This window comes from Cinclus cinclus, chromosome 11 (assembly GCF_963662255.1).
Source record: "Cinclus cinclus chromosome 11, bCinCin1.1, whole genome shotgun sequence".
NCBI lineage: Eukaryota > Metazoa > Chordata > Aves > Passeriformes > Cinclidae > Cinclus > Cinclus cinclus.
This window is the reverse complement of record NC_085056.1, coordinates 8,553,303-8,573,841: the sequence shown is the minus strand read 5'-3', so window position 1 is coordinate 8,573,841 and position 20,539 is coordinate 8,553,303. Positions and strand designations below refer to the sequence as shown.

Sequence of the window (20,539 nt, the reverse complement as noted above, 5' to 3'; positions counted from 1 at the left end):
GGGGCCCCTGGAGCAGATCCATGCTTTCAGAGTAAGCAGGGCATAGTAGCTGTAAGAAACAAGAGTTACAGGGCAGCAAAATCCACATTTTCCCTGGTGCCTTTAATAAAAGGCTGCTCCCAGACAGCAGCTGAACATAGCAGAGGAGAGGGGTCAGTTAGAGAAGTGACCACTGGATGTCACCACTGCTTTAGCCACAGACATCAAGACAGCCTTGCACCTCAACAAAATACATCAGCAGGGACCACCAGGGAGTCAAATAAACTTACAGCACCTTGATTTCACTACACAGAAGTTTATTATGAAAGTTAAACATACAACACAAAAAGTAGCAAAAGCAATCCTGTAGCTTAAGGCAACTCTTACAGGAGATGAATTCAAGAAAGATGATGCAACTTCAGTTTAAATAGAAATTATGAAAAATATCAAATTGCATCAATAACTTAAAATGCACTTTAAAAAGTCTGCACTAACCAGCAGAGGGTAAGGGCTGTGATCTTAATGCCAGCATTAAGATATGGAAAGCAGCAGAATGCTAAATGATGATAGGGAAAGTTCAGTATTTACACAGAGATAGCAATGTTAATATCTGATAGCATCATTTCCTGTGTACTTATGGTTTAAAACCACCGTCTGAAACGTTAGGAAAACCTTTTAAAATAAATCTTCAGACTATTCCATCAAAAATACACAGATGGCAGAGAAGATCCAAGGCTAGGGATGCGTGCAGATGCATGTGTGTGTCCCTTAAATAACTCTTTGCAGAAACACTTTAGAAAAATTATTTCTTTGGGGGAAGAAGAGCAAGAAGAATGTGTGGCCACAGAGTGAAAAAGATTATCTTTCAAGTGAATCACATTTAAATTGAAGTATCAAAATATTTCTATTTGATGACATTCTCACAGTTTACAGTTAATGACATTTTAAGTGAATGTTAAATATTCATATTATTAACATACAAAGATTCTCCTTCACATTGACATCTGCTTACATTTTTGCAAGACCTCTTTCGCATCAATTGTTTTGCCATTAATGAGGAATGCATAATTGTCTTAATTATAGAATTAACGAAGATTTAACTGTTCTAACCATATAGAGTTTCTACCTTTAAAATAATTCTTAAAATACTAGATTCAGATCCCTTATTTTAAAAAGGTATTTAAGTGACATTTTAATCAGGCTGTACAGGAAGCACCACATTTCAACAAAGCCAAATGACATCACATTTCTAATCAATTTTCTTCAAATATCGGATGCAATGAAACCTTTGGAGCAAGTCCATTCACCACCACCCCAAATAAAACAAGATTAATTCATACATTAATTCATCCCAAATCTTACCCTGTTAGAAAATGCAATATAGACTGCAACAGTCTTAATTTGCATAAGATTTAATAGAAGGGGCTTATGTGCAGTACCAGACTCCTGCACACAAGCTCATCTCAGCTTTTCACCATTCAGCACAACTTTACAAAAAGCCTAAGATATAAAATATACTTAAAGCAGTTATCTTAAACATGATTTAATATATATCACCTTGGCAGCTGATCACTTTTGTTCCCAGTTTAAATGCTGTTGAATCTGATTGTGGAGTTGCAGTATCCCTTTGAAGAACTAGTTAAAAAAATCCCTGAATAAAACAGAAGCCAGCCTGCGACTTCCTCTGAGTTTCAGTAAAGCACTATATACAGGGTATAACAGCCACCCAAACTCACTTGAACAGAATAAAATCTAAGATAGATAATGGGGCAGAATGCACTAATGCATAAAAATATACATTTTAAGATTTTCCTAATTTTAAAAGTGGAACCAATGAATTGTTAGCAGTTAAACGAATACTGCAACTGTAACATTTACAAACCCACGAAGTTTGAAAACTGATTCCAACAGCTCTGATTTACTGGGTTTAGCTTGGAAATAATGCAAAATAATGTCAGCAGTTTAAAGAAGGTCTTGCAAATTTAGAAAAAAGAAACCTGAAAGAAAGATAAGAATGCATTATCTAAAATAAAGCAGGAACACAATAAGGACAATCAAAATTCCAAAAGCCCATATTAAAAAATTAAGCTTGGAATGCATTGGCTTCCAGCAGTTTACAAAAAAAAAAAACCAAAACAAAAGAACAAAACAAAACCAAAAAACAAGTTGTTTTAAATCCGTAATATCTTGACCTATTTTTAAGTGACAATTTTTATTACAGTTGAGAAAAATGGTTTTATAGCTGCATAAGTTTCCATTTCACCAAAATAGTGCCAACAAAAATAAGTTTGCATAGAAAAACAAAATTTCAAATTGCCACTGGCTACATGCTTAAAATGGGAAATGCAGGTATTGTAACATAAACATAGTGCAAACCATGGCAGTTCGTGGTGACTTCGACTGCCGCAGGTCAGGAAACAGACCATAATATACCCAGTTATCACAGTTTCTGGTCTTTTATTCAATCCTTTGCCAAGTAGAAGCAATGCATGTGTGCAGACCCGTGGGACGCCTGCTGCCGCTGACTAACGTAGTTTGAGATCATCACCACTGCCCAGGTTAGATCCAGGACTAGGGTCTTGCTGTCTTCTTGCCTGCATTAACAAACACACACTGAGGATAAGCAGCCTTGAAATGGCCAGTTATCTTATTCAGCATATCAACACAACTAAGACCATCACCAATTTAAGGCAGAAACTTTACAATTCAAGTAGTAAGCAAAGCAGTAATTTTTAACACCAAAATCATACTTTCCCCCCTGATTCAGTTCATCCCCCAAGGCAGCTGGGCTGTCAGAGCAGCACTGCCCTGTCCCTGAGGCTCAGAGCCTGCTGTGCCTCCCCACCCAGCCTGGAGCTCCCAGCAGGGATTGTGTGCTCGTGCTCACACACGTGCACACTCAAACTGCCAGGCCTCAAACATCACTTCAGCAATCAGCAAGACACCCCCACTGTAGTTGGGTAACAATTTTGTGTCCCTTCTTCCAAAAATAATTTTCTTTCCTGTGAAATTCTCTTCTTTTAACTTTTTCTGTTGGTTTTAGGAAGAAATGCTACAATACAAGATAGAGTACATCACATAATTTCTGGATAATTTCATGAGGGTAACATTTGTTTTAGCTTCTTCTAGAATCAAGAGACTTATAGTAACACATGACCACAATTTAATCTATAGATGGACACACATTTTAACACCTCATAAAAGCTGGGGTTTTACTCTTTTCTTCTTCAGTGCACCTGCAAAGTTAAACTGAGAAAACTGACATGATTACATCTCTGTATTAAAACAAAAGTATATAAGTTCTCCCTTAAAGAAATGATTCTGTTGAACAGTTTGAGTTAATGCCATTGCAAAGAGGGAATTAAGTATGGTCAGGCACAGTAAAAGACAAGGCTATCTACTTTACCTGTACACAGGTACAGCACACACAAATGCTGCATGTAAATACTTAAAAGCATTGATTTCCTCAAAATTTTAAAGCCATACTTTGACTCTGAGAACATCTCTAACACATGCTAGCTGGTTTTTAAGACATTTTAGTACAAGCAATTTTATTTAAGGTTTACGGTGAATAGCTGGCACCATGGCCTGCAGCTACCACATGACCCAAACAGTCTCAGGCCACATTCTCAGCGTGGTGGAGGGTATCACTACACAGGTTTTTTCTGAGTTGTTCCATCAGCTTCATCAGCTGCAATAACCTGCCATGTTCGGGGCTTCAAAAAATTCAAACCAGTGACTACTTCCCTGTTCTGAAAGACTTTTCCTATGCTCTTGTAAGACTTAACAAAGGCATTGTGACACTGAAAGACCCTTCAAACAATTACCGTGTTTGCAGCAGCAGCCTGAACAACACGAGTGCTTCAACAGAACTGTGACTAACAGGGGCACAAGTGGTGCCCTTTGGTGCTCCCTGCGCTCTTCTGAGTCACATTTACTGACAGAGGAAGCCTCCCCACCAGCAGAGCAGCTGGCCCAGCTCACAGCGTGCTGCTGCAGCATTCCCATTCCAAAGGGTGAGTGAGCAGAGCCTGCTCACTCCCAGACCCTCTGGCATGCACTGCTGACACCACTTTTTCTAACTTAAGACTTTGCTTTCTCTGTTCACTTCTTCCTCCCTTATCTACCGTTCTTCTTGTCTGCCTAATTGTATGCTCCCAGTGCACTAGGTTAGCTGTACCCAAACACAGAACTTCTCCTATTTAAAAGCCAACTTAAAGTTACATTTTCCTTTAATGTACAATGGTTCCTTTCTGATGCACATGGAGCTCATTCAATAAATCCCTCCAGTAACCAGCATGTTTCCAGAGCAGACAACTCCCTCCTGTGCTCTCCTTAGTGGTCACATTGCCACTACTGCTTTGGAAACACCTCTACTAACTTAAATATCACAATTGCTACCTACTATGTTTATGTATTCAGTGTTGGTTGCACTTCAGATAATTAGGAGTGAGCCCTTGCTCTATCTGCACTAGTTGTACTATGAAGGAACAATCTGATTCCTCTGCTTGCAGAAGAAATCTGAAGGTGACAACCAACATCAGTGCTGGTGCACAAACCCACAGATTTCTGAGTAATCTTTCTGAGGAATCACATTAAAGCAAACTGCTCCAATCACCATACAGCACTGATGATTCTAAGTGTGTAAGGGCATATTCCTTTAGCCCTTGAAACAACTTCTACACACTGTCCTTTTTGTAGAGATACAAAATATTAGAAGATAGCATTTAATTAAGCTTTTCACGTTATTTCCAAAAGCCAAATAATTCAGCTTTGACTGTCAAAATTGCTGAGGGAAAACCCACACTTCCTTTTTCCTTCAACAGAAAAGTAAACTGTGCTGAAAAGATTTTCTTAATATGAAATGGTTGTTCATCAAGTCTGAAGACTTCCATGCTAATTTAAGAGTTGTACCAAGATTAACAAAACAGCAACAGCTCTACTTTGCATACCCTCCTATTGAACAGACTGTAACAAGATTTCTTCTGGTTTTACTGCTGCCTCTTTCTTCTAAAAGGAAACAAAGATACGCACTGTCTTTAAGAATTACCAAAATCTTATTCTACCAATTTTGCACTCAAGCATTTTTACACTTAACTAGAAAAGACCAGCAAGTTAATGGCTGCTATATTACGGCTCAAAAACCAGAGTTCCTTCTTCAGAAAACAAATCATATGCACAGCAATTTTATTGTCAAATTTCAGTGAAGGCTCCAAGATACGAGCATATGGTTGCATTTATGCTTTGCTTAAAGTGGCCTTTTCTTTCAAAGCATATGAAAGAATTTGCATGATTCGTGACCTCATTGCTACTTGTAGAGTTTGCAGAAGCCACTAGTGAACAACTACCAGATTTGCCCTTTCAAGTGATATGCAGAAGGCATGACAAATGACCCTCAAATGTAGCAAAAGCAGTCATTACAATATCTTACAACAGTGTATGTGGATAAAGGTGTAATTTTTGCAATTCAGTAAGCGGGGATTTACACAAGCAACTGCAACATGCTGGAATGACAGCTCTGACTCAGGCACCCTCCTTCCCTTGTGCTACGACTGTGCAAAAAGACAAGCATGTGAAGCAGGCTTGTCCTAACAGTCACAGCCGTTCTGCCAGGGCACAACGTGCGCAGTATACACCAACTACAGCTGTGCTTCACATGCTGAAAGAAAACCACAAAAAGATGTTTGGTAAAGACTAGAAGAATCACTTTGTATGAAGCACATTGTGGAGCAAGGAGCACAACTACTGTAAGAAATGCCACGAGAACCTTGACACTCCCTCATGGAAGAGTGTGACTATCAGTAGGGTAGTATGTGCTAGTTCTCCTCAGTCTATTACAGGAAGCTAAAACTTCCCTTTTATAGATGTAAACCAGCAATTTCCAGACTTCTCACCACTGGTGGTCCTATAGCCCCAGCATAGCTAATCAATCCTTTAAATTGCAGGTTTTGCTGTAATTTTTGAAATGCATACCTTTTGCTGCCATGCAAAAGCACCAGTATTACTCTTAGTGAATAATGGGCTCAGCTTCTCTAGGATTAAGGAGACTTGTTTCAATTAAGAAAGATGCATCTATCTTTGCCATTGGGAAATGGAATACACTGCTATGAGTCATGCTTAATGAGCCATGAGAAAACAGCAGTTATTCATCTTTTCTCTATTTCATTTTTTCAGACAAATGTTGATTTTAAGTTTGAAGGAGCACTACTTGGCATGTTGTTAATTCGTAATTTAGTGAAAGGATAACAAATATTTGCTTGTGAGAAACTTGTAATTAGTACATACATCCCACCAGAGTTATAATTACCCTAAAAATGAATGTATTTTAACCAACATTGCCAGTTTTCTTCCAAATATCCAGGAACAAAAGAGTTAATGCAATGGACACATCAGGAGTTTCAACACTGCAAAGTACTTTGCACTTTCAGCACACAAAGCCATGCAAATCTTCTGCAGCACAGAAGGAATTGCAACTGGTCACGAGCCACTGAAAACGTGTAACCCTGGATAGAGTGTGATGACCAACTGAAAGAACTGCAGGAACGTATTTGGCAAAAAACCATTTCAAAGCCTTCTATCACATGCTACTCTAGGCTCACTCATGCTGAACTCCTAATGCTGATACCATGAGGGTAATGACACACTGACAAAATAGAGAAGAGTTTTGTAAAAGCATTTTGACTTGAGAGTAAACAAACACAAAAAGTGTGCCCTATAGTACCTCTTGCTCTCTTTAACCTCTGATGTGTGAGCTTTTCCCAAGCTGAAATATAGGCTAAGGGGAATGGACTGTAAGTCCTACCAAGAGTATGATGCAGTAATATCTGCATCATATTTTTCTTCTCAATAAACTAGATAGCTTGGAATCATTAAATCAGCAATTTTTATCATTGAGTTTTCTGAATAAGAACCACATTGGAGGCTTTACATCTGTTACTGGGGCACAAAGGAAAAACAAATGGTCAATAAGGAAGGTGGCACAGAAGCAGCCAAGACAGTCAAAACACATCCTCCTCCACCAGCCACTCAATCCTGCCCCATGCTGCAGCCTATTGTGCTTCCAACTGTGCCAACAAAACTCCTTAAGCTGACTTTAAGAAAACATCTCTAAGTACCCCTTTCCTGTGCATGTTCTGAAGCCTGAAACATACCTAAGGAAACCAACTCCTCTTACCACATGAACTCATTGGGAAAAGATAATGCAGTCCTACTGTGTGGTTTACATGATAGCTCCGAGAAAGCAGAACTGAGAAAGGTGGAAGCAAATTGAGTAAGGATGGACAAGGCTGCCATGAAAATGGCCCTCCCTTTCTCTGAATCACTTAAAAAGCAGCAGGGAAAATTGGGACCTCTGAACACCACACAGTGAAATGACATACACAACCATACCCACTTCATATACAAGCTGGGACACTGGTGAAGAGGAGGGAAGGAAGAGGGAGCTAATTTGAAGAAGGGCTGTCACAAAAAGAATAGCCAAAATAAAGTCTCCCCATGGACAACTCCACTGCAATTCTTTAATTGGATTCTGGCAGCTCTGTCCTGTTGAAACAGAGAGAGCAGATGCATTATGTGCCTTGGCATCTGCCTTCTATAATTTACTAAATAAGTGAAAAATCAGGCTATGCTATGAAAAACTAAAAAGTGCACATTTGGATTCTCTTAGGACTTCTACCCTCCAGAAAAGGGATTAAAACACCCCCAACCAACCAAACCTGAGAATACTTTGCAGATACTTTTCTAAAAGGTATACAACCGTAGGATAAAAACCACCCAAATTAAAAAAAAAAAAATCACAAAAAAACAAACCAAACCAAACCAAAACAAAAAAAAAAAACTGAAATAAAGAGAGCAATACTCAGAAAAATGACCATTTACAATCAAGCACACCTTCACATTAGTCCTGGTATCTGAGGTAGACCCACAGCAAGAAAAGCAACGAACCAGAAACTCTTTGAGTTGCTGGTTAATAACAGCCTCTCCCATAGAGATCTGAACATGATTCAAAATGTTGGCCCTACCACCTCCAGTAACCCTTACTTGACAGAAGGGCAGGAGAAACTCAGCCTTCTCAGAATTGGAGTCAGCAAAACTGGGGCCCTACAGCATAGTGAGAATGTCAGCTTATATATGTAAGAACTTCTTTGGTCAGAGCTTGATGAAGCAGCCCATGTGCTTTCTGGTCTCTGGGGGCCTTGCACAGACAGCCTCAATCTTCACTTCTCAGAACTTTAGCCACAGCAGCACCACTACTACATACTGCAGCCATGAGCCACTGGCAGACAGAGGGGATATGATCTGTACTACATTCCTAGCAGGCATAGCTATCAGCATTAGACTCCATGGCCTGGATCCAGTCTCTGCAGTTGCTTTGTTTGCTGTCCATAACATCCACTTTGCTATCAGCTCTCCTTTACACTGAACCTGGTAAGAAGTAGCCTTGATCTTCCTTAATTACAACATCAAGCATTACTTAAATTATGCAAATAATGGAAAACAGTCTCTTAAACTTGGCAAGAGCTCTGAATGTTAGAAGTAACTGTAGAACTAACTATTAATGCCATGAATTCTATACCAAATACTCTATTATTCCCATTTCCATTCTGATTGTCTTTAAAACTCACTGAAAGTAAAAAAAAAACAACTTCTTGACAAAAGCCATTGATAAGAGTTATTTAGCACTTAACTCCATCAAGACTTTATTTCAAACTCCTATTTACTCCCTAGAAACAGACTGAAAACACACATGAACTGTGTTACCTGCAGAGCCTGCTCTCCCGTGGGCTGGAACAGAGCTCCAGAGCATGAACAGGCCAAGCAGCACATCTGCTTCCTGACCCCCATGTACCCCCCTCACCTGAAATCTTTGCAACACTTGCACCTTTATTTAAAAGCTATGATGAAGGTAACAATTCTGCTGCACCAAACTGGTAACTGGACCAAGGTCACAGCAAGGCAAGGACAGAAAAAGCACAGCAGGAAATAAGTAGCTCTGAAGAGCTTTGAGTAGAGACTGAAATTTTTACTTTCATATTAAAACATCTTTTCCAAGAGAAAAAAGCTTGAAGTGCTCCCTTTTAGAAAGTATTGTTTGAAAGCTGGTCTAAAGGTTATAAATTTATAATTAATATTGATTGCCTCTAGACAGTATTCCTCTGTTGTTCAGCCCCTTTCTAACCTTCATTGACTGAAAGAAGACGCTTATATTACAGTATTCCCTGATTTGCAAGATTGATCTCCTCCATCCTACAGTCAGCATTGATTCTGTACAGCACAAATTGTTTTTCTGATCTATGCATTCCGTAGCACTTTGGCACAACCACAGCTATTTAAGTTCTTGTGAAGCAAACGAGTCATAACTTAACTGGCCTACTTGTACTGCACTGGCACTGCAGAGAACCTTTTGAGGCAACACACTCCCACTCTAACATTTCTAAGGTTGTATCCATCCTGCATCTAAGCAAATTATTTATGATTGTATACAAGCATACACCAAGTCTACACTACCCACTGCATTTGAAAAATTAAGAGTTTGGGTTTCTTTCATATCCTAAAAGCTATGTTCAAGGTTATACAATCTTTCTATCATTGTTAGTTTGCAGAGTATGTATAATAAACACTAGTTAAATTAATTCCAGATTAATAAGGAAAAAACCCCATTAAAATCTGAGAGTCCGATGAGAAAAAAATTTTTAAAAAACCGTGAGCTAAAATTAAAAACAAAAAAGTCCCCGTATACTTATTGTAACACTATATGTGTTCTGAAGCCAGTTACATTTGAGAAAATATAATTAGAGCATTTATTTACAGTAGGAGTTTCATCTTAGGAAAACAATTAAGAAAAGGGGAATAATTTCACTGTCTAGAACCTTGGGAAGACCATGAAAGTCAGTCCTACTACTTTATTTTCTTTCAACTGTAAACTGTTTACACTAGTGTAACAAAATTCTGTTTGTTTTTTAAGAGTTCTCAGTTTCAGCACAATTAAATGAAACCTATCTTGCCCATTTCAACTGGTAATTCCCAACAAACAACAAAAATATGTGAAAACCTAGGGCAGAACACAGTATTTAAAATTCAGGTAAATTTTCTCTCCAGTACTTTTGAAAGGGTGGGGGTTTTTGGTGCTTTGTATTGAGAGGGATCATTTCTGGAAGAAACAAAAGCTCCAAAACAGCGTTTCTTTTCAGCAAAATAAAGGTTTTTAAAATGGGAATTTCATGCAGTTTCCCAAAATGGCTCTGCTTAGCCATTAATGTAATTTATATTTAGCACAAGACCACAAAGAGACAGATTGCTAGACTAGACTGTTTTAGGGAGAGCAAACCACTCTGTCTCTTTACTAACAGTGTTGCTAAAATAAAGAGCATGGCAGTAACATAGGAAATGAACACAAAGTAGAAAAATATGACATTTCAAAAATACTGGATGAAGAAATTACATTGGAAGACTGAGAACAGGTCCAACCCATCCCCAAGTAAAGCCATGGGGACATGCTTAGCCAAGCTCTGGAGGAACACAGCAGGACAAACTGTGCACTCTCACAGATCACTGCAAGTCTGAAATTACAGTTTGTCTGTACAAAACAAACCTTCTTCAAATACCCCCACCTGCACACAGCAGCACATCAGAGGGCCTCTTCTCTTGACCCACCCCTCCAAAATCCACTGCTTTGTTCCATCTGCTCCAGCAAAGGGCTGGCAGGAGACACCTGCTTGTGGCTTTCCCGCACTGAACATGGGCCATGACTTCCAACAGACTCTAATCTCACCAGCTAGGGGCTGCTAAATCTCTCCAAGCCATTCTGGAGAGTGTAACGTATTTTTGCATCATGCCACTACACCAGAGAACTGAAAAACAAGCAAAAGTTCTTCCTGGAAATTCACGTCTAGACAGCAACTTCACAGTAATTTCTGCAGAATGCTTCTTATGCTGACACTGAACTCGGGTCATTCATAGTGAAACCACACCAGAGACACTTGTACTGACTCTCTCAACCATGACATAAGGAGATAAAGACAGTGAAAATTAAGTATCTGCCTCACTCCTTGCTCTTCTAGTTTGGCAAAGGGGAACATACAAATATGTGAAGTTCGTACACTTCTTTTTTTTAAACAATAATCTTTAAATGGGGATAAGGTCTTTCTTAATATGTATTATTTAACACTCACTGTCTCAGCATTCCAACATTTTTGTAGAAGTAAAAGCCATTGGGATACCTTATTAATTTTGAAGGCACTAAGAACACTCACTGACTTCAAAAGTATCTTTGAAACAAAAGAATCCTGAACAGTGGGGCTGGATTTGCAGTATCTGATACAACACAGTTATACAAGTTGACTCAAAAGCATCTTGTATTCAAAACAAACTATGTTAAAAATGTAACAGAATGCAGTTCAGCTCAGAGGTGCTTAAAAACTTCAATGAAAATTCCTAAATCCACTCCCACCCTCTTTACATCAGAGTAATTGCACAAAAACATGATCACCTTTGAAATTTCAAGCACAACCCACCTTAGATGCCCTCAGATTCAAAGAATATGTTCATTAAAATAAATACACAGTGTGCTAAACTAGAATGGAAGGTATTTCAGATGATGAAAAGACGGCAAACAAACCTCACAACCCTGAAGGGGTTTTTTGCATTCTTTTAAGGGGGGGATTTTTTTAATTGGTTGAGGGTTTTTCAGGATACTTAAAATTGAAAATGAACAAAGTGATAATTTCTAAATTGTTACTTGCAATTTTTTCCTCTTGCAAAGTGTCACAATTCTAAAATCCAACTGCCACACACAAGACACTTTAGCATTGTTTTCAATGAATTATCACTGATCACTCCTATGTAGGGAGTTTTAAGTCTATAGACTTTATTTTAAGTCTCCAGAAAGACTTAGAATTGGGAATCTTTTTTACCCAGAAAGCTGTACAAATAAAGAATTGAATCTGATCATTTTCATATGCTGCCAGGCTTTGGATGGATAAATATTTCCAAAGAGCTGGCGCCTCTGTTTTGGGTAGAAGTGGGTGGAATATTGCAGAATTCCCCTTCCCTCCCCCCACTGAAGCAGAATCTGGTCTCTATTAAAGGCATTTCGGCTGTAATTCTACTGTCAGAAACATCTTGATTTTCTACAGTGTTGCAATTCTTAAAACCATCATTAACACTGATGAGATCCTGTTTCATATCTGCCAGTTCTGAGTTTTACTGCCCATGCCAAGTATGGCAGAAAAGCAAAAATCTAAAACTTCTTCAGTAAGGATGAAAGTTGCATAGAAATCAAATTAAAACAATCACGAGGAAAGTGTCTTCATTTGTGTGTAGCACAACATACACAAAAATTCACTCAGCACACTTAGAACTGGCCTTTTCCATAAAAAAGGGCCTTCAAGTACCATCTCTGTAGTGAAACCAAAGATACTGTTGGCCCCATTGAAATTAGAGAAACAGAACACAAGGCAGCCTGGATTAAGGTTTCTGCAGCTGTCAGCAATGCAACCATCAGAAGGGTGCCACTGACAAACTGCATTTCCAAGCTGACTGAGCATGTCAGCATCAGAAAATTCAATACAACTCACAAATACAACAAACAAGGGAATGCACTTTTATGCATCGCTTTCTGTTGAGAATTCAGTACAAGGATCATGAACACCAAGTGATTACTGATTTAAGTTCATTTGATTCTGCCCAAATTCTGCATTAGATTGAAAAGAAGGGCAACAATGAATGATTAGAAACCTGATTCCTCTTTAGGAATGTATTGTAAGTCTATTTCTGCGCTCTCCCATCTCATCCCAAAAGATTCCGATTTTTATGCAGTGCTTAGATCAAAAGTACAAAAAGCTTGTCTGTAAACATTTCATATATGAGTTCAGGAAATCTTAACCCAAACACAGGAATGAAAACTGAAATGTAAAAGCCAATTATACACCTATGAGCACTGGAGAAAAAAATCTCTTGGTTAGACATATTAAATATGCACGGTAAAATAAACAGGGAAGTATGCAAAACAATATATTACAATTATTAAAGATTTGTATTTGACATCACAAATTTGAAACAACATTTGACAATACTTTTCATTATGCTTAAACATATTTCAAGGCAGTAATTTTTTCTTTTCTTCCTTTCTGTAGGTGATCTTCACCAGTGTTTTAGAGCTGGGACAACTATTGTTGTTTCAAGAGAAAATGGACACTAACAGCTAATAAGGATATCACTTAATAGGAATTGCGTTCTGCCTTACTAAAAGCAAGAGTGTTTTCAGAAGTTATTGAATCCAGCTCCTGCAGACAGCCATGGATGTTGCTTTTTGTGTCTCATTAAGTTTTGATGTCTGACACGAAGCCCCAGAACTACCTCAATCTCACTGTTAATTGAAAGTGTTTTTGCAAAGCCTAGCTGCAAGTAAGTGTTTTCTACGCTTGGAGAAAAAAATTAGTCTCTCAGAACTCCAGAATTTATTCCAGGAAGCCTCATTCTTTTTTAACCTTCAGCATGCACATGGCTTCTCTGTAATAAGAGGAGTGGAGATGAAGGGCACAGTGTAAGGAGAACATGTAAAGAAAAGTTTAAAGTACATCGAGGTCAAAAGCATACGGCCAGACCTACAGTTCCTACTGTGTTGTTGAAAACTAAAGCAGGCTGGCACAGGTCTTCAGGAACAGCTTTAAGCTGATTCTACCCTCCTTCTGAACTTACAAGCAGGTTCTACCTATGCTGTGACAGAATTATTCAGGCAATCCAGCTGCTGCTCCAAGAATCCAGGGTTAGCAAGGCCTCCAAGGCAAGGATTTTACCTTTGTTACAGCTGACATCTGACCTGGCTGCAGGAGTGTTTGCAAGGAGACATACTCCAGCCACTTCAAAATGAGAGATATTATCCTCTGTGCCTATCTGTTCCCTCTCATTCTCATGTTCAGTGCCTTCTAGTTGCAGTTGGAAGAGAAGAAAGTCTGTCTGATCATCCTAATTACCAGAAAGAATGCCAAAAGAAAAGTAGCTTAGCAATAACAATAATCGAATTTTCTAAAAACCATAGAACCAGCAGATTGATCATATTTGATTACAGTTAAGTCAGGCTGTACTGATGAAGCAGGAAACAGCACTAGTAAGGGAAAGAAATTCAAAGCCTTTCTGTGTTCTCCCTATTCTCTCCTGACCTTAGCCTGCCTAAACTTGCCAACTCCCCTTATGTATTTGTCCTCTTACAGCTCTTGCCTTTCTGACATCTCAGAGCAGCTGGTTTCCATTCCCTTTCCTGGCTCTTCTTTTTTCAATCCCAGTAATTTCTGGTTTCATCAAAAAAAGAACAAGATTCAAGACTGTGGGGCCCTGAAGAAGCAAAGAATAAGACAGGGAAACTAAACCAGTGAAAAAAAGGAGTGAGATTTCCCACCAGTAATAAAAAGGTAAGGAGACAGTAAAACTAGCCTGTACAAGAAAGCAGACTATGGCATCTGATTAAATTGGCTGGTAATATTTCCCACAACATGGGATAACAAGCTCCAAAATTGTGCCCCCGCAGCTCCCAAAGCCTTTCCTGTGCTCATGAGAAGTGCAGGAGGCAAAAGATCCCTCTCTCAGCTATTAAAGTATCAGTTCAGAGACAAATGGTAACTCTGTAAATAAGTGTCTTTACAGCTGAAGTACCCACAGAAAAGACCACCTACAGAAAGGAAAAAACCACGTGATCAGAGAACTCCCATCAAACCTTTAAAAACTTGAAATCCACCTTACACAAGTAAAAAACAAAGCATCTTGCAATTTTTATATAACAGCACTGAACGAACAAAATACACAACATTGTACAAACAGACAAACAAATGGAAACAATCTAAAGTTTTGGGAAAGTACTAACCAGTTACTGACAGCAGCTGTGAAACCCTCACCTCCATTTCCTCCCGATGAGACCTGTCTCTATCCTCGAATTCACGAGTTCTTCGTCGAGCCTCTTCAAAGGCTTGTTGTGCCAATGCATCCTCCTGCTACCAAAGCAGATGACACAGAGTGACACAAAAGGTGACCCTCATTTCCACCAAATCTTTTTTTTTTTTTTTGAGCATTAGCTATCACTTGGCAGAAAAGTCAAGTATGTCCTGTTGAACCTGCTAGAACACAGGCGAGTTCCAGCAAATGTCAATAAAGGTTAATGAAATATTACTCACCTTCACTGTAGCAGGAGAGAGAACCAAAGCTGGAATGCAGCTACTACTAAAATACAGTTTCAAAGGAAAGCTGCTGTTCCAAAGTGGTTTAAATGCTGCTGGGTTTATTTAAGGCTAGGAATTCCCAGAAGTTCTATGTAAAAGGTAATACATTTTATTCTCTTTGTAAAAGCCATTTTAAAGACAGTATTCACAGGTATACCTAGACAGAGTCCACTAGCATCACCACACTAACAATGGTAAACTAATTATCTTGCATCAAAAAGTAAGTATTATTGAAGTTATAAACCAAATAAATTCTTCTTTTTATCAAAAGCTGCTGCAGGTGCATCAGTATGAACATTCTTAATACTTGTGTATCATTTACATTACTTAGATTTAGATGCATAGCAAAGTGCAAAGTAGAAATTATTCCTCCACCATTTGCATACATTCCCATACAACTGAGGAGAAACCTGAAGGTTTTCAGCAGCCCTTTTGCTTATTTTCAATAATGGCTTACGCACAGGAGCAGATTAAATAAACTAACAAAAAAAATCCTTCAAGCTGTATTTTCTATAAGAAAATGTTTTAAATAACATTTAGTAATATATGGAACTTTTATTACCTGGTTTGGAAGTTATTTTTCTTAAAGAGACCTTTCAACACATTTACTGTTCCCCATCAGAGTTTTAAAATTTTCAGAATGGAGGAGACCCATCTGAAGAGCCTCCACAACCCAGGAAAGAAGAAACTGTATTGGTTCTCCCTCCTTCTAGCTCTACAACTATAATTACTACTAACCCTGCTTACAATTCCCACATACATGCAAATGTTATTTTAAAGTTGATAATTTTTTAAAGAGTTGACCTTGACTGTTAGAGGACACAAAGATGTAGAGCGCTCATCTAAGTTTTAATATACCTGGGGACTAAGTGCATAAATTTTTCAATTTAAGATAAAGCATTCCCAGCCTGAGAAAATGTTAAATTGCCTTTTTTGCCATGGGCACAATCACAGGCCCTGGAGCTGCTCTGTGAAATGATGTGAAGGGGCTCCCTCGTGGCCCAAGGCAGGGAAATACAAACAGCTGCCAATCCCAGCCTCTGCCTTTCGCCGTCGCTTCCTGGGGACACGTGTGCAATGTTTAAAGCTGCCAACAAGATAATACTTTAACACCATATATCTTTTTAAGATTTGAATTTTGCCCTTTACAGCCATTTCAACATTCATACGAGGCATAGAAACCAGGGTGAGAGAGTGGAAAGTAAGTTTGTTCTTAATAATGCAGAAGGTTAGAGAGAAAACAGATAAGCTTGTCTCCCAGATGACTCCAGAAAAGCTGCCTTAGTTCTAGTTTAAAAAAGATATATATGTCTTTGTCACCTTCTTTTTGAAATCAGACTTAAATAGAAGACTCTGTTTTTTTAATCAAAGGTTTTTTGCATTTTACCATCATTTAGAATGGTCACGAAATAAAAGGCTGATATACAGCCATGGATTGAATATTTTAAAGAAGTGGTCAAACCAAAAGAAACTAAATTAGAAATTCATGGGGAAAAAAAATCAGTATGTTGGCATCCAGAATGAAGATGTGTTGACAGCTGAAACACTGTTTTGCTCATGTCTGAGACAGCGGATAAAAGCATCAGGACTTTTTTTAGCGAAACATAAAAGTCTGCTCTACTCGTGGTGATACATTATAACAAATCAACCAACAACTCAAGATTATACTAACATTTTTTTTTAAAATGTCACTCAATTCTAGTAATAATAGCCTAGCAAATCCAGCTGTATGGCACCAAATAATTTATACATCTTACTTTTAGTCTATAAAAATGTTCCTGGTATGAATTTACAAAGAAAAATAAGAATAAGCAAAACATGAGCAACAGAACGAGCAATCAACATGACAACAGAAAAAACCCAAACCTCCCAGTCCAGAAAATAAAATTTGAAAAGGAATTTCAAAAAGAGAAGTTTACACACACCCACACTTATACACAAATCCTCACAGCAGCCCACTAGGAAAAGACTTGGTGAGAGAGCAACATGCTGTACTACAGAAGAGGTGCAAAAGTACTGAACACAGAAAGTCTCTTAAAGACACTCAAATATCAAATCTTGGGAAATTTCAGCCCCAAAGAGGGAAGACATTCAAGCATGTATGTACAGCTTTGAATGCGTTGGTCCATCAAAGTCTGAGCAAGCACTGGAACCAGGGTTTTCAGTAACAAAGACTACTCAGCAGCAAGACATGGACAGGCTGTGGATTAAGTGGAAAAAAACAGTAGCTTAACAGGTACAATTAGAAGGTACAATTAGAATACTTCAATGTTAACACATGTGGAGTTTCTTCCCAAAGTATTTGCTGACCTAGTGAAGGGTAGTGTATTTTCCAATGTATGACAGCAAAGAATTTTTATTTGATCCCAGCATTAGTATGAAGTGCCAAGAAACAGGAAAATGCAAGAGCAATACATTTGCTTAAGACAAGCTTCCAAAAAATGAAGGGGGTGTGAAGAACAGCTGGACCTCTCACAAAGGACAGTGGGTACACAGGCCATACTGTATGAGGCACTTAAACCCCTTCTGACATCAAGGTTATTTTGGGATCAAAGTCAGCAGTTCAGTCAACTGCCACTAGCAACATTACAACAGTTCTAAACAAGGAAGCAGAGTGACAGATACAGGAAAAAGGAAACTGAAGAATGTAAAAGATTGTCCAAACGTTTACAATACTACTACATACAAGGGTGAAGCTATTTCTGTGTCTGTATAGCTCTTTTTGACACTAGGTACCCTTAGGTACTACTACTGTAGCAAACAGAATGACCATTGACAACCTCATAGTTGCCAAGAATCACAACTAAAAACAAGTTACACACCTACAGCTGAGTGCAAACATCTCTGTAGATCCACACAGTACAGCACCTCCAGCTCAGCACCCTGTACTCACAACTCAGGAAAGCACTGACACCTGAGAGCATGCAGACATCCCCTCACACACACAGAGTAAATCACAACCTCAGTGCACAAACACTTTCTGAAGACAACAAAAGGGAATTGTTAAGTGTTGTTAAGACAGCATATACACATTGGGAAACTAAAGTAATCCAAGTACTTGCACAAAACATTTATTGGGAAATTAAGAAGAGAAAAAATTAAACCCACAGGTCACCTGACGCCTCTCCTTTTCAGAAGGGTGCCCACTTCCAGGCACTCTCCAGCTCTGGGAAGAGTGACATTGTCTCCTCCTGAGTGCACGTTCCCATCAGCCTGCCCTCAGTTCAGAAGTCCTGTGACTTAGTATTATGTATTAAACTTAGTAAGCACAGATCGAGAACCCTGGGATTTAGATTACCTTCCTGAGGGCTGTACACCTGTCCTGGCTGTGTAAGGCATTACAGCCTGAAGGCTGCTAATCCATGAAGTCCACAGCAGTGATTACTGCAGCTGGAACCGAGCTCACCCAAGTCACTGACACAGCTTTGCAAGAAGTGAATGCACAGCAAAAAGCGGATTTCGAGTAAAAGCTTTAGTCTGTGGCTTTTCTCATGGATTCACAAAGGGTGGCAGGACTATTCCCTCTTTCTAGGCATCATGAAGGAAGTGTTCAGGGTTGTGACTGCTTCAAAGACACTTCAACACAAAGTGTTTCTATTTAATCTCAAACATAGTCACATTAACATCACCTCATTAATGTGCAAATTAGTTTCTTAAGTTAGAGAGAGGCAAGACACAATAAAAGAGTCTTCGTGGTATTTTGGAAGAATCAAAGTTTAAAATATTTTATTAACAGTGCAAAAATCACTCCAAGTTGTGAACTATAAATTATTCCTGCCCCCAACATTTTGACCTAATGTAGCTAAAGTAGTGTTTTGCTACAACCACATGTTTCTGAACTTCCATACTGCAAATTTTCTTTGGAGTTTGTACTCAAAGTGAAAGCAAAAATTGTGATTCCCTCCAGAAGAACAAATACCTAAGTAGCCAAGGGCAGACTGTCTTACCTGTGCTCTCTCTTCATCAAACTCCAGGCAGCCCATACCATCCAGTCTCTGTAGATCTATCCAGCCTTTCCAGATTACACAGACACCATTAAGAATCATAGGTGCCTTCAAGTACACCTGGAATAAAAGCAAAACACGTGCTATGAATTTGCAAGCTCTTACACATGTGCCTGCACAATGAAAATACTGATCCAGAAGTTTCTATATGTATTCTTAGAAGAGCATCCAAACCAGCTGGTAACATGAGACTCCATTTAACAGCTTCTACTGCTTCCTTTCCAAGAACTCATTTTAATCAAGTGACTGCTTTAGCTTTTGCCTACTGTACTGGATGGAATAAATTTAAGCTGTGTTCTCATTTTATAAACTGGCACGCACCAGGGTTCAGTTAGAATTCTTACTGCTTGCAGTTAAACTGAGAGTTTTTCTTGTCAACTCACCTTTGTGCCACAAAGAAAGTGGCATGCTGCCAGTCAGGGAGGATCCTACAGCACATCGAAATAGTTAAACGAGCACACTCCTTCTTACTCCCAAGAAACACTGTATTTTATCCCAATAAATGAGTGATTTCAACAAAAACCAAGCACTGGTTTCAGTCCTCCTCAAATTTACAAACTACTCAGAGTTCAGTTAAAATAAATGACATACACACCGTGCTAAAAATAAGGAAGTTTTCCTGTGTCAATTGTAGCATGTGTGAAAGGCTTTTCCAAACAAGCAACAGCAGCTGATGAAAACCCAAGTACAGCACCAATGTGCACTGTGCCTTGTGCTGCAGCATGGAATAATGCATGATCTTAAGGCCCTACACCTAGATAACAGTACACAATACAGTGATGTCACAAGGGAACTTAAAAAGAAGCAAATACAACACTAAATGAGTTTGACTTGTTATACTTAATAATATCTGTCATAAAGAAAGACTCACAGCAAAATTACCTGATTTATACAGAAAAGAAAAAAAATTATATAAAAAAAAAAAAAAAAAAAAAATCAACCTTCAATAGTTATTTCAGCCTACTTTGCAAGTCAAAGCCTCTCATGAAACAGAAGTTTGTCTATGTTTAATCACCAGAGAGGCAAACCTACGTAACCTGCACCCACTTCAGACTGAAAGACTGTTAGACATTCCAAATCCATTTGAGTTTTTTCAGCCTTCAGGAGCATCTTGGGCTCAGCTAAGTAGGGGAACTTGCAGACAATGCCTCCTCTAACAGCTCTAAATTAATCCTCTGGCAAATCCTAATCAAAGCCTACTTGATGTTTAGCACTATAACACATTTCAAAGCACCCCCACTGTGCCTACTTGCTCAGTTCCACGATTACCAGCTAAGGTCACTCAAGCAAAAAAAGAAAGGGCTCAAGAAGTAGGAGGCACAGAGGAAGGGAAGCCCCCCTCATGCA

The 20,539-nt window shown here is 38.8% G+C and overlaps 1 protein-coding gene across 5 annotated transcripts in view; it reads right to left on the bottom strand.

The window, feature by feature from the left end:
* Positions 1-377: 377 nt before the first annotated feature.
* CBFB (core-binding factor subunit beta) overlaps positions 378-20,539 on the bottom strand; it is a 37,287-nt gene continuing 17,125 nt past the window's right edge. For 2 of the 5 annotated variants that reach the window (XM_062499860.1, XM_062499863.1), the window contains 3 exons: positions 19,136-19,252; positions 14,868-14,963; positions 378-2,573 (listed from right to left, as the gene is read on the bottom strand). In XM_062499860.1, the coding sequence (XP_062355844.1) occupies positions 2,505-2,573; positions 14,868-14,963; positions 19,136-19,252 (282 nt within the window). In that variant the 3' untranslated portion in view covers positions 378-2,504. Of the gene's footprint in view, positions 2,574-14,836; positions 14,964-19,135; positions 19,253-20,539 lie in introns of all 5 variants that reach the window. The other 3 variants (XM_062499862.1, XM_062499861.1, XM_062499864.1) reach the window with 3 other exon arrangements.